The sequence below is a fragment of the Sciurus vulgaris genome (assembly GCF_902686455.1).
Source record: "Sciurus vulgaris genome assembly, chromosome: 16".
Lineage (NCBI taxonomy): Eukaryota > Metazoa > Chordata > Mammalia > Rodentia > Sciuridae > Sciurus > Sciurus vulgaris.
The window spans coordinates 910701-930315 of NC_136477.1; the positions used below are offsets into that span (position 1 = coordinate 910701).

Genomic DNA, 19615 nt, shown 5'->3' on the forward strand with positions numbered 1-19615 from the left:
ACCACCAGCCCTGCCCGTGCTTCCTGTGCCTCCCCGTCCCCCAGGGCCCATGTGAGGAGCCCTCCTCAGGGGCGGGGTTGCGGAGCAGCTCCGTCCACCTGGGCGCCCTTCAGCCCATCCATCTGCAGACCCCCCTGAAGTGTCTCACACTGCCGCAGGATGGATGGCCCCACAGTGGTGCGGTGGGGACAGTGTCCTCTGGCCTGGTTCCCTGAACCTCTTGGGTGTCTGGGGTGCTGTGAAGCTGACTGGGGTGTGACTGGGGTTGTGTCACCTGAAGACTCGATGAGCCAGGCTCAGACGCTCCAGCTTCCTCCTGGCATGGCTGCCAGCTCCCTGCAGGGCGAGCAGGTGGGGAGGGCAGCACCCGCCTCAGCCTTGGCAGTCACACACCCTGGGTCACAGGGAGCAGTCTAGGGGGACGGTGACACTCTACAAGGGGCGCAGGTGGTAGGAGATGAACCTCCAACAGAGCCCTCAGACCTACCTCTGTGCCCTGCCCCCCTCAGCCTGGGTGATGTGTCGTGAGGGTGGTGAAGGGTCCTGGGGCACCCCGTTCATGAGACTGGGTGATCTGCACACTGAGGACCCTTCCTGGTGGGCCTGCCCGGAGGATGGCCTCTGGGGAGTCAGGGAGGCTGCTTTTCTTCCTTGACTGTTGTGGTTCTGGGGAAGGGACTGGCCTCACCCGTGTGTGTCCTGCTGGACTGCACCCCGCCCCTCGCGGGTTTTACTTTTGGTACTGGTGTGGAACCCCAGGGTGCTGTACCATTGAGTTACTGAGGCTGCTCTCAAGCGTGCAGTCTTCCTGCCTCAGCCTCTGTTCTCTGGGGTAAAGGGTGTGGCCACTGCCCCCAGCTCTCCTTAAGAAGCCACCAAATGCCATCCCAGGGCTTCCTGTGACCCTGCTTATCTCCAGAGTTTACCTTCAAACACCGCGGTCACGACTGGGGGCAAGCCTCCAACATGGGCACTTTGTGGGACACTCAAGCCTAGTAGGGGCATTGGGAACAAAGGCGGAAGCCCAACAAGTGCCCTCCAGAATGGACAGGTCAGCATTGGTTCATTGGTGGTGACAAACTGCTGCATTAACATGACCCAGGAATCAGAGGGAGCTGGTCGTGGACTTCGGAGGATCTCTGAATGGTCATTGGGATTGTCCGTGTAAATCAAAGAAGACGACTCTGGAGTACCAGCCAGTGTTGCAGATTGTGGTCAAGCATACCTGTCCTTTCCCAGATCCCTCCTCTGGTGGTCACCTCTTTAGTGGGCATGCCAGGCCTGGGTGACAGCCCCTACCCTGCCAGTGCACCAGCCCTTGCCTCTCATCCGCAGGGACCACGAGCATTTGCTTAGCGCTGGGGCCCCCAGACCTCAGAATTCCATAGTCCCGACTAGTCCTCAGCAGGCGGCCTGCCTGCGGGAGCCTGGGTGCCCCGCTGGTGAAGACGGGCAGGGCAGGGCCCTACGCACCCGCGGTGTGCAGCAGGGGCGCGGTGGCAGACTTGCCAGTTTGGTGATTGGCTTTACGAGCAGTACTGACGGTATCCCTACACGTTTAGGAAGTGAAGAATTCCCAGCCCTGTCAATTTTTAAAAATTCCTGAAATACTGAACACCGGGAGGCAAAGGAAAGATAGGGAAGCAATCAGTCTGGGGGAAGTCGGAGAACCGGGGGTTGCTGGCTGAGTAGAGCGAACATGCTGGGTCCCAGGCTGCACAAAGGCGGGGTGTCATCCTGGGGAGATGAGAAGGCCAAAATTCCTGCCGAAACCCGGGATCGAACCAGGGACCTTTAGATCTTCAGTCTAACGCTCTCCCAACTGAGCTATTTCGGCGGGGCGGGAGCGGTGGCTCTTTCCCGAACGCCCCGCCGCGCCGCGCGGCGCCGCCTCGGGCCGGCGGGCCGCCACCCGTGCGCAGAGCGCGCATGCCTCGTAGGACGCCACTGGGCGCCGTGCTGCAGCGCCGTCTCTGTGGCGCAATCGGTTAGCGCGTTCGGCTGTTAACCGAAAGGTTGGTGGTTCGAGCCCACCCAGGGACGCGCTGTGTTCCCTTTTGTCCTCCCGAGGGTACAAAAAACGAGGCGTCACAATCTGCTTTTGTTACCCTCTCCCCGAAGGCCCCGTACCAGCCTTGTCGCACCGGGGCGCTTGGTGCCGGCAGGAGCGCGGAGGAGGAAGCGCGGCGGAACGGCCTTGGCCGGGTTCGGGTTTCCGCGCGCACGCGGAGCCTTTTTGGTCACGGCCCAGGGGACCCGGAGCGCTGAGGAGGACGAACCGCAGAGGTTGTCTGAAGGCCGAGGCCAAGATGGCGGCGCTGGCGGGTGAGCGAGCGGCGGGCGCCGGGGCCCGGCCGGCCGGGGGGTCGGGGCCAGGCTGCGGGCCGGGAGGCTGAGACCCGGCAGCGAGGGCGCTGAGGCCCCGGGCCTCGGGCGAGGCTCTTTCCGAAACGCGGAGAGCGCGTCCGCTGTTGCCTCGCCGGGGCCGGAGGGCCAGGGCTGCGCGCTCCGGGTTCTGCCGCCCGGGGTCGGAATTGGATGAAAAGCTCATTTTCAGTGAGAGCTTGGTATCGACGAAGAGGTCGTTCGTTGACTGTGCGAGTTCACGGGTCCTGGGAACTCTCTCCTGAGGCCCTTCGTGAAAGATGCTGGTCCTGTCCCGCGTGGTGGCGCGGGGAGGCCGAGGCGGGAGGATTCCCTGAGCCCCGGAGTCGGAGGCCAGCGTGGGAGACGCGCTGAGACTCCCTGGCCATGACAAGAATAATAAGCCTGGACCAGAGGTGCAGGCGCCTCACCTCGGAGGTGCTCGGCAGGGCGTTCGCTGTGCCCTGGGTGCATCCAAGCTCCTGACTTCTCAGCTCGGGAAACAGGCCTGAGAAGTGGCCGCTCCTCAGGTCTTCATGCCCGCCTCAGGCTGCCAAGGTCACAGTGCTGTCCTTAGGAGGCTTGAAGCCGCCAGGGCCTCAGAGGGCAGCCTCCCAGGACAGGGGAAGGGCTGGAATGAGGAGGGAGAGTGCCTGTGTTGGGGCTGCAGACCCCAGCCCCGGACCCTGGGGGCAGGAAGCTGCCCTCAGCCTGGACAGCAGCCTCTCCTTCAGACTTTACCTCCCCACCATGCCCTTAATTAATTTGCTCAATCTGCCACATTCGGTGTGGTTAAACCACAGAAATTCCAGAGTCCTGAAGCCTGGGAGTCTGAGATCAAGGTGTGGCGGGCTGGTTCCTCTGCGGTCTGTCCTTGGCTTGCATGTGGAGTCTTCTCCCTGTGTCCTCACGTGGTTGTTTGTCCCTGTATGCACATCTGTGTCCTGATCATCTCCCCTCTCTCCCTCTCTCTCCTTTTAAGTCAGTGCTGGGGATAGAACCGAGTTACACCCCAGCCCCAGCCCTTTTTAATTGATTTGAGACAGGGTCTAAGTTGATGAGCCTTGCCTTGAACTTGCAGTCCTCCTGCCTCAGCCTCCCAAATTGTAGGGGTTACTGGTGTGCACCACTGCTCTGAGTTCCGATCATCTCTGTGGTTTTTTTTTTTTTGTTTTTTTTTGTTTGTTTGTTTGTTTCCTTTTTATGGTACTAGGGATTGAACTCAGGGGTACTTTACAACTGAACCAAATCCCCAGTCCTTTTTATTTTGAGACAGGATCTGGCTATGTTGTATGTTGCTTGGAGCCTCACTAAATTGCTGAGGCTGGTCTTGAATTTGCAATCCTCCTGCCTCAACCTTCTGAGCGACTGGGATTACAGGCATATCCGTGGCACTGTCTGGCCTGTCTGTTCTCATAGGGACACCAGTCCTGGGATCAGGGCTCACTCCAGTGACCTCACTGTAGATTGTCTCTGTAGGAAACTTGTCTTCAAACACAGTTGCGTCTCGAGGTGCTAGCATGAAGACTTCTCATGTGTTTGGGGGAACAGTTGAGCCCAGATCATGCTCCAAGCCTGTCCTCCTTTTCTATCAGGCTCTCTGACGTGTCCAGCCGCCCTCCCAACCCCCTGCTCCGCTGACAACAGCCTATCAGAGCTTTAGGTTGCTCACGGAGGCCTCTGGAGCTGTTCCTCCTCTGTCTATCGTGTGGACTTCTTGGTTGTGTAGTTGTGGGTGGTACATTTACTGGCCACCAGACTACAGGTTTCTGAAGGGTGGATTGTGCTAGGCAGCATCTGAAACCCTCAGCACAGCCCAGGGCCTGCTGCAGCAAACATGCTTATTGAGCACCACCTGTGTGCTTGACACAGCCAAGGCCAGGACAGGTGCTAGGGAACCCAGGGAGGTCCTGGTGTTGCAGGGGAGGCAGGCCACATGTGAATGCCAGGCAGAGATGGGGTGTGCGCCAGGGTGCAGAGGGCCTGGGGCTGGTGTAGACCTGATGCCCTGATCAGTTCAGCTCACACCTGCCCCATGAGAAGGGGCCAGCTGTGTGCAAATGTGGGGCTGGGTGTCCAGGCCAGGGGAGCAACAAGTGGGAAGGCCCTGAGGCTGGTGCTGGTGGGAAGAGGCGCATCACAGGGAGGATGGCCTTGGTGTAGAGCCCAGGCTTTCTTGCTGGGGCAGTGGCGTCTTCACAAGGGAATAAACCTGCCTGTGTCCTGAGGGATCCTCCTTATGGACATGTGTCACATGGAATTAAAGACAGCCAGAGCGAGAGCAGGTGGTGGGAGGAGGCCTGGAGGGAGACGCTTGTGGCTGGACACTGCTCTGACCCATTGGCACCTGAACTGTGGCCTCTGCTGCTGCCTGCAGCTCACTGTCCCTGACCCTGCGTTTCTCTCCACAGCTCCCAGTCTCCTCTGTGTTCGGATGCTCAGCCTGCGGTGCGTGCCTGACCACCCTGACTGATTGGGCAGGGGTGCTGCAGGGCCTCAGTGTGGGAAGGCGCCTTCCACCTCAGCAAGGGAGCCCCTTGGTGAAGGTCACCCAGCAGTTTGGGGCAGGACAGGGCCTGCTTGCTGTCCTCAGCATGTGGCGCACAGGCCCTCTGTGGAACAGGACTGACCCTCACCCTCATCTGCCTGGTTCAGCACCTGAGCACTCCCTGGCTGCCAGTGCAGCTCAAGCAGGACTGAGGGGCTGCTGTGAATCCCTTGGGTAGGGACAGAAGACCTGTCCTCAGAGTGTCCTTCTACAGATGACCTAGGACTGTCTTTGCTTCAGCACTCTGGCCTGTTGACCAGCTGGGTGCATCCCTGAGGAAGCACTCTGAGAGTCTGGGTCATCCTCAGGCTGCTGGGTGATGGCCACATGACCCCAGAGGCTCTGGCCAGGGCTCGGAGTGAGGGGACACGGGGGGACCACGGGGTGGGGGGCCACTGAGAGAGGTGTGGGAGGTCCCCAGGTAGGGGAAGGGTCGGTCTACAGGGATGGGAACTTGTGCTCTTGCCCAGGGTTCTGGGGGCAACTGGTAGGTCCTCAGATGATCACTGACTCTTGCTGCATCTCCTGGGCAGCTCCAGCATGGGTGGAGTTATGCAGACACAAGGTGTCCATCAGAACCTGGCCAGCAAGGGCCCCAGCAGGTAAGGCTGGCCTCAGGAGGAGGCCACACACCTGGCACTCCTTGCCCTGCCTCTCCCTCATTGCCTGACTGTGTCCGCTGGGCTTCATACTGTGTTCCTGCCCTGTGGGTCCCACCCCTACCTCCATATCCCCAGTGCCCTTGATGGCACCCATCTTGTGTTCCTCTGCTTACTAGATTCTGATCCAGGCCCTGGTGGCCTCAGGGTTCACCCAGTGCCTGGACAGGGTTCACCCAGGACTGTGCCTGTGACTGAGTCTTTGTCCCTCCCTCTGAGAAACTGCTTTGGGCTGGGTCCCCCCGGCAGGGTGCACCTCCCAGCACACCTGCCTCCCAGGGTCCCTGCTGAACTGATGCCTTCTCACCCCTGTGTGTCCTGTGCTTAGCGCCCAGCCTGCCCTGCCCAGGGCCAGAACCGTGATTCCAAAACCCACCGAACTTCCCAGGAGCCGCGGGGAGTATGTAGTGACCAAGCTGGACGATCTCATCAACTGGGCCCGCCGGGTGAGTCCCGTCCCTGGGGCCTCTGGCTGCATGCCCACAGAGCACTGCACGCCTCCGCACCCCTGCGGCTCCTCTGTGCCCCCACCCCCACACAGCCATCCTGCTGCTGGCTTGGAGACCCAGCCCCTCCTTACTTTCCCTCAGCCCTTTGCATTCCTCCTGTTTCTTTTCTAAGGTAGGAGGGAGTTTTCCTAAGTGAGAAAAGGCAGGTGTTGAGAGCAGCACGTCCTCAGTGGAACCCAGTCCTGCCCTGCCCCAGCAGCACCCCGCTGCCCTGCTTAGTGCCCGGCTCAGCCCTGATAGCCCGCTGTGCACGTGGGCACCTTCTGGAGCTATGGCTTCCAAGATGCACATGCCCACTGCAGGGTCTTTATTAGCACAGTAATCTGGGGACTCAGTCAGGGTCTATCCAGCCACAGAGGCCAGCCAGGTGGATGTGGCCATCCGTGCTGTGCTTTGGACCTGGCCACCTTTGCTAACACATCTGTTGGGCATGGGGGATGCTTTGAGGCCTCCCACCCAGGCAGGGGCCAGCAGGTGGAAAAAGTGGCAGGGCTGAAGGCTCAAGGAGGCTCCCGGGGGTCAGCCAGGCTGGTGTAGGAGCTCCCAGTCCACAGGTCCTTGGGAAGAGTGGGACAGGCTCAGACGCCAGCAGGCCTGGACCTGTGTTCTCATGGGCTGCTCATGCATGTGGCTGATGCCTGCAGGTAGCAGGATGTGCTGGACCAGGTGGCCACAGGCAGTTCCTCTGACTCGTCTGTCTGGCAGCATGGACATCCAGAGAGCACCTGGCTGGGAGCTTGCTTGGTGTGGTGGGGCAGCCTTCCCTCCTGGCCACTGTTCTTGAGAATGTGAGCCAGGGGTGGCTCTCAGAAACGAGGCTCGAAATCCAGACTTTTCCTAGTGAACTCCCACGATGTGCTGCATGTGACCCTTGCACCCGCCCCTGGCACAGAGCTCACTGTGGCCCATGACCTTTGGCCTGGCCTGCTGCGCGGTGGAGATGATGCACATGGCTGCGCCCCGCTATGACATGGACCGCTTTGGAGTGGTCTTCCGCGCCAGCCCCCGTCAGGCGGACGTGATGATTGTGGCTGGCACACTCACCAACAAGATGGCCCCAGCACTCCGCAAGGTATGCCTTGTCCCCTGGCCATGCAGCCAAGGACCTGCCAGGTGTCACACAGACCCAGACCCACGTCTCTTCCAGGTCTACGACCAGATGCCAGAGCCCCGCTACGTGGTGTCCATGGGGAGGTGAGTGCTGGCAGTGCGGCCCTGCCCTGCCCCCTGGTCTCATTTCCTCGAGATCACGGGCAGCGGGCTCCACTGCCCAGCCTGCAGCAGGTACCTCATCCCCAGCTCTCTGCTTCGTGAACTTGGGAGCAGCCGCTCTGTCGACAGCTTTGCACTCACTCTCCAGGGTATCACCCACGGACCTCTTCCTGGTCCCTAAAACTGTCTGCTCATGTAGAATTCGCACGTCATGAAGTTTGCCATTTAGAGTGGGCGGCTCAGTGGCTTGTAGTTACAGAGAGGTTTGAGAATTGGCACTATCTAGTTCCAGAACATCCTGTCACTCCGGAAGGAGGCCCTGTCCCTCTAGCACTGCACCCCTGAGTCACATCCCATCGCTGGATCTTCTGGACCCTCGTGTCACTGGGTCACACATGGTGACCTTGTGTGTCTGGCTCTCACTGAGCGTGAGGTCCTCAGGTCCATCCACACTGCAGCTGTGTCACCTCTCTCCTGCTGGTGGGCATGTGGATAGCCCAATAACCTGGTTCTGAGCAGCCGTGGAACATTCCAGAGTTTGCTTAGTCAGTTACCCCTTGCCAGATATGGGTACTTCATTTCCACTGCCATGGTGGGCAGAGGCAGGGTTAGGTGGGCGTTACTGGCCCTCTCCCTGGCTGTGGGTTCTGGCATGGCCTTGGTGACCTGTGATTCCCAGGGGCTTCCTGTCAGTGACTCTTCTGACCCCACACTGGCCACCCTTGGGAAGTGGCCATCAGAAGCTGTGGGCTGTTGGCACAGGTGCCCTGTGCCATTTAGGACTCCTGGAGACTGCTTTCTGCTGGGGGGAGGCTGGGTGGGGCCTGCAGCCTATGCAGAGCTACCCCTCCCCCAGCTGTGCCAACGGAGGCGGCTACTACCACTACTCATACTCCGTGGTGAGAGGCTGTGACCGCATTGTGCCTGTGGACATCTATGTGCCAGGTGAGGACATGCTCCAGGGGCAGACTGACTGGTCTTAGTGGACAGCCAGGCCCAGGCCCAGGCCCAGCACCTGGTCAGGGCATGGAGCCGTGTGCCATGGCTGGTTTTCCCCAGCATTAAGCTACACTTTCGCATGGTTCTGCCTAGTAGAAAACAAAGGACAGTCACAGAAACAAATAGGAAAAGGTGCCTGGAGGCCAAGGACCTTGTCCCTGGTCCTTGTCCTCATAGGAAGACCCGTGAGACCCTCTCAGATCCAGGGATGGCCCAGTGGCCATACTTAGCAAATAGTTTAGGGTTGCTGGTGGGCACTCGTGAGACCTGAGTTTCACCCCAGCACCATGGAAACCTGAGGGAAGAGGCCCGAAGTGCAGGACCCTAACCCTAACCCTGAATGCAGGAAGTGGTGGACAGTGCCTTCCTCACTGCGCACCCCATGGGTGCTCGGGACACATTGAGTGTTGGTTGTCTGAAGTGCATGTTGAGCTGGGCTTCCTGTTTCACGTGCAGGCCCGTGGTGTCCCTCTTGGGCAGTCCCAGTGAGTGGCAGATGAGCACTGTGGGGTAGCTTCCTGGGCATTTGTTCTGATAGCAGCTGGTGGCCAGCAGTATCTGGAAGCAAAGCTCCCTCTGGATGTGGGGGACAGCCATGACCAGCTCTTGGCTCTCTCACACTACAACCTTGGTCATAGTGCCCAGCCTGGGTCTCCAGAGAGCAGGGGATGTTCCTGGTCAGGAATCCTGGAGGCTGGTGCCAGGGGGCCACTTCCCTGTTCCTCTTGGCTCAAGCTGGTCTCTCCTGGCCCCAGGGTCCCATTCCCATTTCTGTATGTGTGCCCACATACCCAGTGGGCAGTGGCTTCTCCCCTCTTGGGAGTACCTGAGGGCCAGTTCAGTCAGTGAAGTTACTACCTGGGTCCAGGAAGGAGTAGTGGGTAGGGAAGATGGAGTCAGCCTAGACAGTAGCCCGTTCTTCACAGCTTCTACCAGCTGCTGTCCTGCCCATTTGTAGGGATGGGTCCCAGGGTGCATTTGGCAGACCTGTGTGGGGACTGGACTGCAGGGGTCGGGCCAGCTGGAGTTGGCCTTACTGCTCTGGCCAGAGGTCCCCCACAGGAGGGAAACTGATGCGAGTCCCCCACAGGCTGCCCACCCACAGCTGAGGCCCTGCTCTACGGCATCCTGCAGCTGCAGAGGAAGATCAAGCGGGAGAAGAGACTGAAGATCTGGTACCGCAGGTAGCGCCCCTGCAGCTGCCGGAGCCCTGTGTACACCAGTGTCCAGAGAGTGAATAAACCCTGAGCCCAAGGCGCTGTCTGGAGTGTGGTGGGCGGGGGGCCCTAGGAGGTGAGAGACAGCAGCCCCCATCGGCTGTCCCTTCACAGATGGGTGGGGTGGGTGGGCTTGGCATGCTGTGCCTGCCGGGCAGGGTCTCTTACTGCCCTGTGGATGAATGTGCTGAGGCCCAGGGATGAACTTCCTGGTGCAGCCACCCAGCTGGCCCTGCTGGGAGGGTCTGGCTTGGGGAGCAGGAAGTTGGGGCCCCTGACTGTCCCTCTCAGGCCCACAGGGGCTGAGCTGAGCCCTCTCGGTTTGCACAGCTGCTGACCTGCTATGTGGCTGAGCTGACCGCTGCCTCTTAGACCCACGTCTGAGTGGTGTGGACCAGTGCTATGGCTGGGGAGGTGGGGTTTCCTTTCCTCAGGGGTGGGACTGGAGAGAAACAGCCACACCCCTCCCACTGCCCCTCACCCTGGAGACTCCGGGTACAGGTGTCCCCTTTGGTGACCATCCACACCCAGGGCCCTGGGAGTACCCCTGCCTCTGCAGCCTCCAGCCAGGTGGCCTCTGCCCTTCACCAGTCTGTCTTCCTCGGAGAGGTGCATTTTTTTCAACCCATGTTTGGTTGTCCCAGGTCTTTTTGACCCCAGCTCTGCAAGTCCATAGCAGGTGCCACCACAGGTCAGGGATGGTTCTGGAATGGGCAGTTCCCACCTATCAGGCTGGGATAGGATTTCTCAGATCGTAGATGGAGACGTGGGTTCCTGGTCCGGCTGAAGGACAGCTCGTTTTTGGTAGTGGGGACTGAACCCACTAACACTGTACCTCGGAGTCACATCGCACCCTTTTTATTTTGAGACAGGTTTTGCTCCATTGTCTCTAAATTGCAGAGACTGGCTTTGAACCTGAACTCTTGCTTCACCTCTTCACTGGGGTTACAAGTGTTCCCCACTGCACCCAGCCCAAGAACAGCTTTTGGGACAAGATCACGTTAGAGTGGCAGCTGTTCCAGGCACAGGGAGAGTCCTGTGCTAAGCCCTCTGCCTGACCTTTGTGCTCAGTGTGCAGAGGAAGCCAACAGGAGGTTCCCTGCAGAGGGCACAGCAGCACTGAGGGCCAGCATGTGAATGAACAGGCCCAAGAGCTGCATGGGTAAGGTCAACAGGTGGGGTGACCAGCTGGGCTCAGAACAGGCTGAGCCAGTCTGTTCTCTGAGCATTGGGGGCCCAGTCAAGACCCTGGACAATGGGAGGCCCGCCATGGTGGAGCAGTACTCACAGAGGACACTGCTCATTGTGGTGTGTGGGGCAGGGCCAGGGACTGTCCACACCGTGAAGCCCTGGCTAGCTCCTCAGGACCCCCTGATGCCATCAGAGTAGTGATCTTGCCTCCCACCTCCTCAGTGGCAGCAACTGCTGTGGGCATGGAGTGTGGACGTGGGGCATCCGCCACGGGGCAGGCTCCCAGCCTGGGGGCCTAGGGCTGACCAGCAAGGTGGATTGCATATACTGTTGCACACTGATGCCCATGGCCAGGCCCAGTAGCCACCTTTATTTCACCCTCAGGCCTGGAGCCAGGCAGCAGGCTTCCTGGCCGGGGTCAGGAAAGCTGTGGCCACAGCTAGTTCAGGCCCAGCAGAGGCACCAAGTGGGGTGCAGAGGCCTAGCAGGCGGGGTCCGTGGCTCACAAAGGCACTGAGTGGGGCGCTGAGTTGGAGACAGGCGGGGCTCAGTGCTTGGTGACCAGGGGTATGATCATCTGCGGGAAGGTGTAGTAGCGACAGTCGGCCGGCGGGACCAGCGCCATCACCTCCGTCTGGATCTTCTCCCTGCGGAAGCCTGCCTCTAGCAGCGCCGGCAGCTGTGTCTCCTGGGGGCATGGGCGCGGGTCACAGCCCTGGCACTGCTGCTCAGGCCCTGAGGTGTGTGCCCAGGTGGGTGGAGTCCAGCTGGCAGCACGCCTGGGTGTCCTCACAGTAGTCCCCCAGCCAGTGTCCCAGGGCCACCCTGTGGTTCTCCATATCCTCATGAGTGCACCCCAGAGCAGAATGACCAGGACAGGAAAGGGACGTGTGGGCTGCTGGCAGGGCTCAGGAGATGTGTGGCCCTGTGGTGGGCAGACTCTGGGAGCAAGCAGCACAGCTGGATAGCCAGAGCAGGGCACAGGTGACCTAGGGCCCCCGCTGTGTTCCAAGGGTACTGGGGAGCCATGGAGGCGGCTGGCCAGGTGGGCGGTCTAGTTGGAAAACCAGCGCAGTCCAGCCCACCCAGGAGGGAAGCCTCCCAGAGGCCCCGGGGCCACTGCCTGCTGGAGCCACCCCCACGCGCTCCGGTGGCCGCACCTGGAACATGGTGGCGATGTCTGAGTACTGGGACTTCATCAGCTGCCCCCAGGAGGTCAGGTTGCAGTAGGTGAGCACTCCTCCAGGCTTCAGCAGGCGGAAGGCGTGGTTCTGAGGAGGAGGTGGGTTTGGACGGGCTCCCCACACCTGCCACACCCAGCAGGCAGGAATGGGGGGAAACCAGGCACCCTGCCCGGTGACAGCGCGGTCCCCGCTCCCTACCCTGATGAAGCTGAACTGGTGTGTGTGCCAGGTCTCCTCCGACAGCGGGTATGTGTCGTACAGGATCCCTGCCCGGGACACAGGCCACCCAATCAGGACTGCACTGCAGGTGGGTTGCAGTGCCCAGAGCTGCCCTTCGTGTCCACTGCACACCACCTCTGCGTGCCCTCACGTGTCCATCACCCACAGGCCTGGTGCAGGCCATGTCCTTGCCTGCCTGGGCTGTCCCCAAGTGCACACCACAGTGCATTTAGAAGATCCCTCCATGAGCAGAGGAGGGCAGAAGCCCCTGGACGGAAGCTGCAGCTCAGCACTCCCACGACACCCCCAGCTCTAGGGACCCTCACCGTCAAAGTGACTGTCTGGCAGTGTGGGCGCCACCTCTTCCCACAGGCCTTTCAAGGGGACAACCTTGGGAGAGGGGAGGAAAATGACTGAGGGAGGGGGTCCTCAAGATCGCCCCACCTGCTGCGAGGGAGGGACTCCTAAGGGAGACCACCACCTCCCCGTCTCTGGCTGCCCCAGGCCCCCAGCCTCCTCTAGGGAGCGCCTTGACCAAGAGTGGGGCTGCCAGGGCTGCAGGCAGAGGGCACCTTGTGTGGCTGCCGCTGGGCCCAGTCCAGGAGTCGCTGGAAGACGCCATCATTGCACTCGATGATCCAGTGCTCGTCGATGGGGGCCTCCTGCACCTTTGAGGCTGCAATGGCCATACCGAAGCCCACCTCCAGGACCCGGCCTCCTGGGCAGACAAGACACTGGGCATCATAGGTGGCTCCCCTGGGAAGCTGCCTGGAGGAGCAGCAATGGGTAAGCCCTGGCTGAGGATCAATTTGCCACAGGGCAGGGGAGGGGTGCTGTGGGCAGACAGAACACAGCAGTCCTGACAGGGAATAGTGTGGGCCCTGGCCAGTGTCCAGGAAGAGAGTGGCCAACCAGAGAGGCCTTGGACAGCAGCTCTTGGCTAGAGCCCCAGGGGGGAGTTAGAGCCTTGGACTTTGGGACCCAGCCCACGCTGTTTGTTCTGGTGGCCTTTATCTCTCCAGTTGGTTACTTGTCTGTCCCCTTCCCTCCCTCTGCACCACGAACTTTGCAAGGGCAACGCTGGGTTGAGGCCTGGGACCTGGAATGATCTGGGAGGAGAGGGTGTGGTCCTTCTAGACCACGTGTCAAAGCCCCTCTCTACTGCTCTGTACAGGGACACTGGGTGTGCTTGTTTGTCAAGTGGGAACACCGAGGCCCAGCATCCGGAGGTCACATGTTCGACCCCGAAGGGTCCTATGTGGGTCTGTGGAGTCCTGGGCACACCTGCTTCCACCAGGCAGTGCAAGGCCACCCCAAAGGACAGCTGTCTCCCTGGCTCAGCTTTCCCGAGCTATTCTTAGTCAATGCCAGGGCGAGGCTTCCCCCAGTCCTGGGAAGTCACCTGCTCCGCGTCCCACAGCTCCTAACAAGGAGCCGCCTACCAAGCTCCGGCCCGGGTAGCTGTCCGAGGACCCATCCCCTGACCCGGTCCGGGGAGTGGGGGCCTTATTTCCCGTGGAGAGGAAGTTCCTGCTACTTAGCGGGCGCCTACTGTGTGCTGGCCTCGGGCCTGCAACATTCCCTTCCTGACTCGGTCGTCCCACTAGCAAGCAGCCCCATTCCACAAGGAGGAAACCCAGGCACGCAGAGGCGCTAGTGCGCTGGGGCCGGCCGGAAGTGGGCTGGGCCGCTCCGGCCTCAGTTTCCCGCCCGGGCTGGCGCTACCTCTGGAGGCGGCGGCGGCCGCCAGCGCGTGCATGTAGGGGGTCTCCCAGCGCTCCATCACCGGCTTGCCCAGGATGCGCAGGTGCGTGTCCGCCGGGTCGTAGGTCGCCGGCGCCGTGCGCCACGCAGCGCCACAGTCCTCTCCGGGCGTAAAAATCGGGCTGTCGGCGGGGCGGCTCATGCTGGGGCCGCGCGGACGCGTCTCACTGCGAGGCGGGCTGCGGGGCTGCGGGGCTGCGGGGCTGCGGGACCGCGGGAGCCGGAGCGGGAGCGGGAGCGCGAACGGCAGAGCCTCCAGCGCCAGGACACGCCTGCTGGGCGGGCGGGGCCCGGGGCGGGGCCCAGCGAAGCCCCTGCGGCCCCAGGCGGCCGGCCCGCGAAGGGCGCGGGGCGGAGTGGGGCGGCTGCGTTCGCCTCCTGGGCCTCCCAGGGCAGGCGCACCGCGGCCCCGGGAAGCCGCCCCTGCTCCACTGCCTCCGGTCCCCACCTTGCTACTCACGTGCCTCAGTGTCCCCTTCTACCACCGCCGCATAAAGGCCAGTTCGCTCCTCAGGGGCGTGGGGATTGGACAAATTTCTGGGTGCTGTTGGAAAAATGCCTGGAGTATTTAAAATCATTCACTCTTCAGAACGTTCTGCAAGCGTTTCTGGTATTACTATCCCCATATTATAGATGGGGAAAAGGAGGCTGCCATAAGCAAATGGAAGCCAGGGGAGTGGAAGTGGGTCGCTCAGGACTGGAACCCTCACAGCCCCCACGGCCACTGAGTTGAGCTACCTCTCCCCTCCGTGTGCTGGAGTCACATGAGACCCCAGAATCTCGATGGGGGAAAGGCCTCCAGTTTGGGACGTCATCACCCAGTCCCGGCTCTGTCCCTCACTCCCCGACCCCGTCCTGAGTCAGGCTGGCATCCCTGCAGGATGCGGAGCTCCCTACAGGCATCACCTGGCCGCTGGGGATGCTGAGACCTTGCCCCAGTTTGGGGCAACCCCTTAGGGTCTGCTTGTCCTCTTCTCCCCTGGAGCCCCACACCAGGCCCGGTTGGCTTGCTGGCTCTGACACATGACTTCCTCTTTCCCATCCAAATCTGGAGCCACCTCAGCGGTCCTGAGCACTCTATCCCTGCACAGCTCCGAGGTGGGGCCTGTTCATTCCCAAGGAACAGGAGGAATTGGAAGAGGCGAGCTGGAGGGCTCGGGCGCTGCACAGCTAGCCGGGGCAATGGTGGCATGCCAGGGCGGCTTCCTGCTCCAGCCTGCCCAGGCCCTAGGCCTCCTCCCCCAGCAGCCTAAGGAGCTCTGTGTCCCTCTGCCTGGCCTCTGCATTGCCTTCCCTCTGTCCACTTGACAGGCCATCTGATAGGCCTGGCACTCAGAGAGCTTGATGAATACCTAGTGAGGTCTAAGGAGGTCTGAGCACGAGATGGACAGCACAGCAGCCTCAGGACCTTCACGCTGTCTGGGCTCCCACTCCCAGCTTATGATGGGCACCTTGGCCGGTGTCCCGGGACCTTGGGATGTCCACGGGCCACGGTATGCGTGTCCTGCATAAAGAGATGGTACTGAGTGTCGCCCACCTCAAGGGAAGCCCTGGAGTGCACAGGACAGGAGGAGGAGGGAGAATATTGGTCAGCTATTGCTAATGAGTCACCAGAAGCAGTGAGCAGGGCAGCATGTGTGGTCAGGAATGCAGGTGTGGCTGAGCAGGGTTCTTGGTCCACAATCCCCAAGGCTGCAGCCAGGGTGGTCAGTGCTGCAGTCTCACGTGAAGCCTCAGCTGGGGATGGCTCTGCTGCCAAGTTCACCTCTGGTCATCACGCAATGCAGTTTCTTTTGGGCTCTTGTACAGGGTCTTGCCTCATCAGAGCCAGCAGAGGAAGGCAGCTTCCATCCAGATGGAATTCAGAATCCTTCTTTGGGTGGGGCAGGGTATGTGAGGAGGAACCGCCCAGTGATGGCCCAGGAGGCCCATGTCCAGCAGTATCAAGAGTGGGCGCATTCCTCTGGCAACTCAGCCAAGTGGTTTATCTTCAAGCTTTGGCCTCCTCTACTGGGTGGCCATTCCTGCCTTTCCAGATGTTGGCAAAAGGGCCACTGCAGGAGTCACTGTCTGCTCATGGGAGCCTAGAAAGTGCCTTTGTCCAAGCTCTGCAGTCTATGAACCCAGACTCAGAGACAGCAGGTGGTTTCCAGGGGCTCTCATGCACTGAGCTGCATCCCTTGCCCTTTTTATTTTGGGATGGGTCTTGCTAAGTTGCCCAGTCTGGCCTCCAATATGTGATCCTCCTGCCTCAGCCTCCCGAGTTGCTGGGATGACAGGTGTGTGCACTGTACTTTCCTGGCCAGTACCTCCCAAAGGATACACAGTGAATTGGTGTCACGGGGATGGGGGCAGGTATATATGTGACTCTGGAGCCATAGTTTTATTATTTTTTCAAGCAAATTGTGTGTGTGTGTGTGGAGGTGGTAGGGTGCTGGACATGAACCCAGGGCCTTGCACATGCTAGGCATGTGCTCTACCACTAAGCTACATCCCAGCCCTAGAACTAGAATTTTAAAAAAAAAAAAAAAAAAAAAAAAAAGGAAAAATACTTATTTTCTGATTTGTAACATATTCAATCAAAATAATTAGCAAAATAATTAGCACACCCAGCCCAGAGGTCAGACCCTGCTGCTTGTGTCCTGTGGTGCCAAAAACCATGTTGGTGTTTTTGTATGATGGAAAAAATCTCCATCATTCCAATTTTAGCATACATTTTTGCCACAGTGAGCACTAAAAGAAAACCAAAAGAAGAATACTTCCTCATGGGCAAAAGTTACATGTTGTTTTAAATTCCTGTGTTTTTAAGTCAAGTTTTATTGGCACACAGCCACAACTCTTACCTACACATCTGTGGGGTGCTTTCCAACTCCAGGGTCACAGTGAAGCAGTTGCCACCCGGGGTCAGGCCTCCAAAGCCAAACGTGCTTGCTCTGGGCTGGGTGAGGCCCAGGTGGAGCCCTTGCCTCCCACCCGGTCTCCCACACACTGCTCTTTCTGCAGAGCTTCGCTGATGCCTGCTAGAGAGAGGTTTGCAGCGCTGTCCACCACATCAAGCAGCCCCCCATGCAAGCACTGAGCTGTGCCCAGGGTCTCAGTCACGAGCCACGAGCAGGGCAAGGCCCAGTGCCACCTCCCTGAGAGCTCATCGCCTACAGAGCTGGACTGAAAACCGTCAGCCGACACCACAGCTGCAGGCTGCCGCTGAATAGTGGAGAACAAGGTCCTAGGGTACCTGCCCCACACCTAGACAGCTGCTCTGTTAGGCAACATCCAGCTACCTTAGCTTTTCTGTGTACATAGTAACACCATGTATAGTTGTGTATGATCATACGTAAGGATACGCTATTACTTAACGCTGTATATAATGCTGTTATATGTAACAGAGGGATCAGACAGGTGTTAGCTATAGTAGAGGGCCGGAATGTTCATGGCAGCACTATTCACAATGGCCACAAGGTGGCAACAGCCCAAGTGTGCATCAGTGGATGGATGGATACGCACTGTGTGTCCACTCACAGCATGTCCACTCACAGCACCGAATATTATTCAGCCATGAAAAGGGCACTTGCTACAATGTGGATGGACATTGAGGACCTTGTGCTCGGTGAGAGCCAGACACAAAAGGCTACCCACTGCAGGAGTCACAGGAAGTCCCTAGAGTCATGAGATCCATACAGACAGCAAGTAGCATGGTGGGTGCCAGGGACCAAGCTGGGTGTGGTGACACACGCCTGTCATCCCAGTCACTTAGAAGGCTGAGGCAGGAAAATCACAAGTTCAAAGCTAGCTTCAGCAACTTGATGAAACTGTCCTGAAATAAAAAGGGCTGGGTAAGTAGTAAGTCCCTGGTTTCAATCCCCAGTAATGCAAAAAGGCAGGGATGGGGAATAAGTATATACTGTGACTTGCATATACTCACTTTGGAAGTAAATTCAGAGAAGTGTCCAACACCTGTTTTGCTGCTGTGTCTGCCCTGGGGTAGGAGGGAGGAAAGGCGTGGGGTGGAGGGAACAGGCTCCTCTGCTGTTTTCTCCTTCTGCTGCCCTGGAGATTGAACCAGGCCTCAGGCATGCGTGGGCCACTTCCCAGTCCTCTGCTTCATTTTTTAAAAAAGATCCTGAAGTAAATATGGCAAAAACTTGACTTGTTTTCATTTCAGTGGAAGATACAAAGCTGTTATTTTATTTCTCATAGGTGTCTACACATTTAAAAATGTATCATTTTGAGTAATTCTTGCCTGGGTCCTCCTTTCAACCACATCCTGTGTGCTGTGTCTGTTCTCCCTACTAGTGAAAAATGGACACGTGGACTGTGGGCATCCTGGGCATCTCTGTCTACACACCTGGCTAGCGTCTGAGGGGCAGATTCCTTGCTGTGGAGTTATCCAGCCTCCAGTGTGGAGGGCCAGTGCCTTTGGTTCCTGCTCATGGTGTCAGCCATACCCTGCCCAGCCCAGTCCCAGGAACCTGCCTCCCTACACCTTCTACCTCCCACCCTCAATGAGAGCCTGACCCCTTTCAAAACTAATTTTTTGACAGTGCAGTACAGTCCCTGAGAGGACAGCCACCTGGGGCTGCTTGTCCCCTCTGCTGGGCCTGTTTCCCTGTGGCTGGGGACCAAGGACAGTTACTGACCTTCAGAGGCTGCTGAAAGCAACACACTTACTGCTTTGAAAGCCGTACGGTAGGCACCATGAGGTGTCCCCATCCACTGGGGACGGAACCCAGAGCCTCACGCGTCCGAGGCAGTGCTCTGCCACTGAGCCGCATTCCTGGCCCGCTTTTTGTTTGGTATTTCTAAGTTGCTGAGGCTGGCCTTGAACTGGCCATCCTCCTGCCTAAGCCTCCTATCGTTTGGATGATAGATATGTGCCACTTTTCAGGCCCTTCTGTGTAAATTTCACTTAATTTCTTGATGATGAGTGTATGAAATTGTCAGGTTATCAATGCGCCTTGAAACGGTGGGGAAAATCACAAGGCAGCAGCACCTAGTACCGTGTAACAAAACCACACAGGCCATCTATCCATTCTGGTCCGCGAAGGCCGGGGTTTCTCCACCTCCTGTTGACAAGTCGTGGGGTGTCGTTCTCTGTGGTGGCGCGATCCTGTGCACCGTGAGGTGTGCAGCACCATCTCTGGCCTTCACCCACTTGAGGTTCAAGTACACCCTCCAACTTGTGACAACGGGAACTCTGTCTTCAGCCGCTGCCGAATGTCCCGCGGGGGCAAAATCGCCCTGATGAGAGCCACCAGCAGACAATCCAAAGAACTAAAGTACTGTTCGGCGGGGCGGATACTGTTTTTTCACCATCTCGGAATTTAGCTTTTGCTTTGATCCCAGTCGTCCCACAAGAGATCTTGGGCAAGTGACTCAGCCTGTGTGCCACTCAGTATCCTCTTCTGCGAAATGGGGACACGAAGAGAGGCCACAGCAGTCGCCGTGTACCACCCGAGGGGCGCGAGTCCGACCCTTAACCACAGCGTCCACCAGACGCACACGGGAATTGCAGGCTGACTTGACGAGGAAGCTGCGCCTGCGCCTGCGCGCGCGCGCCGCGTACGCGCACGCACGCACGTGGCTGGGCCCGCGCGCCCTCTCCTGGAGGCGGGGCCAATACAAGGACTCTCCTTCCCAGCGTGCTCTGCGGCCACCCGGGAGCGCCCAGCGGGAAGCGAGACGAGCGGCGGCCAAGACTGCGCCGGCGCAGGCCCTTGTGCGGCTCGCACGCAAGCGCGGCGCACCCCTG

General features: G+C 59.2%; 2 protein-coding genes across 4 annotated transcripts; one reads left to right on the forward strand and one right to left on the reverse strand.

The window, feature by feature from the left end:
* The first annotated feature begins 2117 nt into the window (after nt 1-2117).
* NDUFS7 (NADH:ubiquinone oxidoreductase core subunit S7) lies at nt 2118-9556 on the forward strand. Its single transcript, XM_079114886.1, has 8 exons — nt 2118-2325; nt 4776-4812; nt 5446-5514; nt 5900-6017; nt 6973-7152; nt 7228-7274; nt 8149-8237; nt 9382-9556. The coding sequence occupies exons 1-8, from the start codon at nt 2310-2312 to the stop codon at nt 9477-9479; spliced, it is 654 nt and encodes a 217-aa protein (XP_078971012.1). The 5' UTR covers nt 2118-2309; the 3' UTR covers nt 9480-9556.
* A 1492-nt stretch (nt 9557-11048) lies between these two features.
* On the reverse strand, nt 11049-14138 carry GAMT (guanidinoacetate N-methyltransferase). Of its 3 annotated transcripts, XM_079114880.1 has the most exons (6): nt 13828-14137; nt 12675-12820; nt 12429-12492; nt 12082-12149; nt 11860-11970; nt 11049-11387 (listed from the first exon to the last, which is right to left on the reverse strand). In XM_079114880.1, exons 1-6 carry the CDS (start codon nt 14006-14008, stop codon nt 11247-11249), a joined length of 711 nt encoding a protein of 236 aa, XP_078971006.1. In that variant the 5' UTR covers nt 14009-14137; the 3' UTR covers nt 11049-11246. The 3 variants fall into 3 exon arrangements, with proteins under 3 accessions (XP_078971006.1, XP_078971005.1, XP_078971007.1); XM_079114879.1 differs by having other exon boundaries at nt 11860-12149; nt 13828-14138; XM_079114881.1 differs by lacking the exons at nt 12082-12149; nt 12429-12492 and having other exon boundaries at nt 13828-14138.
* Between the last annotated feature and the right edge of the window lie 5477 nt (nt 14139-19615).